Source organism: Sapajus apella, unplaced genomic scaffold (assembly GCF_009761245.1).
Source record: "Sapajus apella isolate SASKATOON/1434 unplaced genomic scaffold, GSC_monkey_1.0 scaffold143, whole genome shotgun sequence".
Classification (NCBI taxonomy): domain Eukaryota; kingdom Metazoa; phylum Chordata; class Mammalia; order Primates; family Cebidae; genus Sapajus; species Sapajus apella.
In genome coordinates, this window is record NW_022437083.1 from 2,599,022 (window position 1) to 2,603,159 (window position 4,138).

The 4,138-nt window shown below is 58.7% G+C and overlaps 1 protein-coding gene across 2 annotated transcripts in view; it reads left to right on the forward strand.

Moving 5' to 3' along the window:
* The window catches only part of LOC116540612 (mucin-4-like), a 27,791-nt gene that overhangs the window by 6,965 nt on the left and 16,688 nt on the right, over positions 1 to 4,138 (forward strand). The window contains exons 7-12 of one of the 2 annotated variants that reach the window (XM_032264168.1): positions 378 to 466; positions 1,687 to 1,866; positions 2,015 to 2,140; positions 2,860 to 2,979; positions 3,318 to 3,526; positions 4,022 to 4,112. In XM_032264168.1, the coding sequence (XP_032120059.1) occupies positions 378 to 466; positions 1,687 to 1,866; positions 2,015 to 2,140; positions 2,860 to 2,979; positions 3,318 to 3,526; positions 4,022 to 4,112 (815 nt within the window). Of the gene's footprint in view, positions 1 to 377; positions 467 to 1,686; positions 1,867 to 2,014; positions 2,144 to 2,859; positions 2,980 to 3,317; positions 3,527 to 4,021; positions 4,113 to 4,138 lie in introns of both variants that reach the window. The other variant, XM_032264167.1, reaches the window with a different exon arrangement.

Here is a 4,138-nt window from a genome sequence, read left to right on the forward strand (position 1 = left end):
CCCTCTCCAATCCCTTAGCGTCCCAGTACACTGTCCCTACAGACTGTCCCTCTCCAATCCCTCTGTTTAAGGGAAACAAACAAGGGAGGCCTGACCTCTGCTGTTCCCATCTCATGACCAAGCTGACCTGCCACTTCCTCGCAGCTGGTGATCAGATGTGGAATCGGTTAGAGCCTCCTACCTCTGCCCATTCATCGTGTCCCCTCTCCTGCTCAGTGCCGGGACTCGACAATGGGGGTCGGGTGACCAGCTGACCCACTGACTGCCTAGCTGGTTGACCAGCTGCTGACCGGCTAGCAGAGCGAATGGGTGCCTTGCAACCGAGAGGCAAGAGCCTGTGCATGGCAGAGGCCTGAGCGTCTTTCCTTTGCCTGCAGCGGAGATGGCCATTTCGAAAACAGCCCACTGATGTTCCAGCCAGTGTGGGAGAAGTATCGCCCTGACAGGCTCCTGAATTCCGACTTAGGTAAAAGTGCCACCTTGTCACACCTGAGCTGGTCCTCCAGCCCATATGCCATTGCAGTCCTAAGGGGCAGCTCCCTGGCATCACCACCATCTCGAAGGGCATCCCCCACACAGTCCAACCTCCTACAGGTCTAAGTGGGACATGGCCCTGCCCAGGGAGTAGCTGGCACCTTCTGCACCCCTGGACACAGCAGTCTCAGAGGGGGCTGCATCTCCTCCCTCGGAAGTACCAACCCAAGAGGGCTCTCAGGGGGGCCCAGCTCCTGGAAGTGAGGACAGGGTCTTGTGGGAGGTGGGATATAAATGGGTAGAATGGACAATACTCCCAAGTGTCCTGTCCAGAGCTGCAATGAGAACCCAGGGGAGATCCCTTAAGAAAATCTACTGCTGGGCAAGGTGGCTCACGCCTGTAATCCCAGCACTTTGGGAGGTTGAGGTGGCAGATCACTTGAGGTCAGGAGTTCGAGACCAGCCTGGGCAACAGGGTGAAACCCTGTCTCTACTAAAAACACAAAAATTAGCCAGGTGTTGTGGTGCACAACTGTAATCCCAGCCACTCAGGAGGTTGAGGCAGGAGAATCATTTGAACCTGGGAGGGGAGGTTGCAGTGAGCAGAGATCGCATTACTGCACTCCAGCCTGGGTGGTGACAGAGCGGGACTCTATCTCAAAAAGAGAGAATCTACCGAGAAGAGTCCAGAGGTCTGACGTTCATTATCATCATTTATTGAGCACCTGCCGTGTGGGAGACACTGTGCTAACAGCCAGAAACATTTTTAAAAGGAAAAAGACCAACTATGCTGCTCTCAAAGAGCTTTCATGCCGGTAAAAAGACAGGTGTCAAGAGGCAAACGATGGCGCCTTCTCCGTGACTCAGTGTCACGTCCAGAGGCCGCAGTGGGAAAGAAATCGGTTTCCAAAATGGGATAGGACAAAGGACATTTTAGCCCTAGGAACCAGCCACATGAATTGTGAAGTGTAAATCCAGTTCTATTTATTCCGTGGCAACCACGTTTGGTAATCAGACGCTAAGTCAGTGACGGGCGTTGGGGCGGAAGCGTTTCCCGTCTGAATTGGGTCCCATCCCTTGAAGGTGTCCAGAGAGGTGAGAAGTGGCACGGGGGTGCATTCGTGAGTTTTGGTTGACCCTAAAGCTAAGACAGGGCCTGCAGCCCCAAGCCCTGGGATAAACCCTTTTTTCCTCCCCATCCCCCAACCCCAGGCCTCCGAGGGCTGCAGTTCTACAGGCTGCACAGGGAAGAGAGGCCCAACTACCGCCTCGTGTGCCTGCAGTGGTTGAGCAGCCAGCCTCAGCGGCCCAGCTGGGGCTGGAACCAGGTCTCCTGCCCTTGTTCCTGGCAGCAGGGACGATGGGACTTACGATTCCGACCCGTCAGCATAGGTGACGCCTCCTTCCCGTCCCCCACAAGCCCACCCACCATCCACTCTGCTCACGCCCTCAGCCTCTCCCCAGAAACAACCCCCCGCTTGTTCCCGGCCCACCCCCGGCAGCCGCGGCCTGGGCCTGAGTGCGGCTGGACTTGTTTCAGGTCGGGGGGCCCCCGGCAGCAGGCAGCTCTGCGGCTTCACCTCCTGGCGAGGAGGCGTGTGCTGCAGCTATGGGCCCTGGGGAGAGCTTCGTGAAGGCTGGCACGTGCAGAGTCCTCGGCAGTTCGGTGGTGAGTCCATGCAGCTCTGAACCCCACCTTCCCAGCCAAGCAGGGGACCCCCAGGATGAAGCCTCTGTCCTCATTCCTTCGCAGACCCTTCCCCATCGGGGCCTCCATTTCCTGATCTTGTAAAGTTAGGAAGCTTCCAACATCCCCACCAGCTGACACTCGGGGATGAATAAGCTGAGTGCCTCTTTCCCCACCTGCATCTGGCCCCGTAGCCCTAGGCCAGAGTGGAGGCATCTTTCCAGGCAAGAAGAAAGCGCCTAGTCTGACCCCGTCCCTGTAGACCCAGATGAGCAGGCTGTTTGGGGGAAGACTGAGAGTCAGCTCCCACAGAGAGCCTCCAACAGAGCTGGAGAACACAGGGGCGTGGGGTCACGGGGGTCTGTGTCCTCTCGTTCTCTCCCCCGTCCCATGGCAGTTTCCACAGTTCCTGGACTGTCAGCCGCACCCTTCCCACTCCCAGCATGTTGACAGCAGTGTTTCTTGGCTCTGCACCCTTAAGAAAGGAAATTTGCTTAGCTCCTACCATGTGCTCTGCTGCACAGTCCCCCAGTGCCTGCAAAAGAGACAGCACCCTGTCCACCGTGCAAGGTCAATGAGAAGGGCCGAGCTGGATTCCAAAGCCACGCTCTTGCCAGCAACACTGTCCTGCCCTGCCACGCTCTCCAGCTGGGATCTCCAGGTCCTCAGCCTCCCTGACTCCCTGCTCTTCTCCACAGCCCAGGAACTGGAGCCGCAGAGCTGGTGCTGCCGCTGGAATGACAAGCCCTACCTCTGTGCCCTGTACCAGCAGAGGCGGCCCCGAGTAGGCTGCGCTGCGTACAGGCCCCTGCGGCCCGGTGAGGGTCAGGTCCAGGCTCAGGCAGAGCATCTGGGGAGGGGAGCTTCTGGCCTCTGGGACGACGTCTGGATGAGGAGTCGGGGCAGAGCTGTGCCCACAGGGAAGATGGAGAGGGTGCCAGTGATGGGGCTGATGGCAAATGGAGGCCCTTTGTACCTGGTGCTGGGGAAGGAGTGAGAATGGGGAGCACGAAAGTGCAGGGCCTTGAGGGGAGGGTTCTATGAGAACACCTCCCCAGCTGGAGTCCACGGGACAAGTGCCCTATCTGACTGCAGCGGGGAATCTCAGCCCAACCCATGGTGTGTCATGCTGATGTGGTATCTGTTTTCCTTTCAGCCTGGATGTTCGGGGACCCCCACATCACCACCTTGGACGGTGTGAATTACACCTTCAATGGGCTGGGGGACTTCCTGCTGGTCCAGGCCCAGGACGGGAACTCCTCCTTCCAGCTGCAGGGCCGCACCACCCAGACCGGCTCAGCCCAGGCCACCAACTTCATTGCCTTTGCCGCTCAGTACCGCTCCAGCAGCCTGGGGCCCGTCACGGTGCGTGAGGGGCGCCGGGGACCTCCTGCATTTCACCACGGGCACCTCCAGCTGGATATTGAGGCCCAGAAGGAAGAGGAGAAAGAAGGGGGAGCCGGGCAGGAGGGAGGGAGGTCACGTTCCACCCCCCAGCTGTCCAGGAGTAAAATCTGGGGATGGCAGGATGAGGGTTCTGGCGCCACGGTTTCCCAGCTGTTTGGTTTCAAAGAAACCACTTAACTTGGTTTCTTCTAGTAAGAATGGGGATGATAACATTACCTGCCCCACAGGCTGCTGTGGGGGTTGAAGGGGATCATCTGAAAACCATGCCTGGCGCAGAGCCTGGCCCTGCAGAGCACACGGTGGCCGTCGGCGGGCACCACCTCGGGCCGCAGCTCCAGCACCTTCCTCCCAGTCCAGGGTGCAGCTCCCAGTCCTGGGCGCTCGCCCCTCTGCTTCCCTGGGCATCTGCTGCACCTGTGGGTCAGGCTCAGATCCCCTCCCATCTCCTTGCAGGTTCAGTGGCTCCTTGAGCCTCATGACAGAATCCGTGTTCTGCTTGATAACCAGAATGTGACATTTGAGCCTGACCACCAAGACGATGGAGGTAGGGTGGGAGGGGGTTGGGAGAGG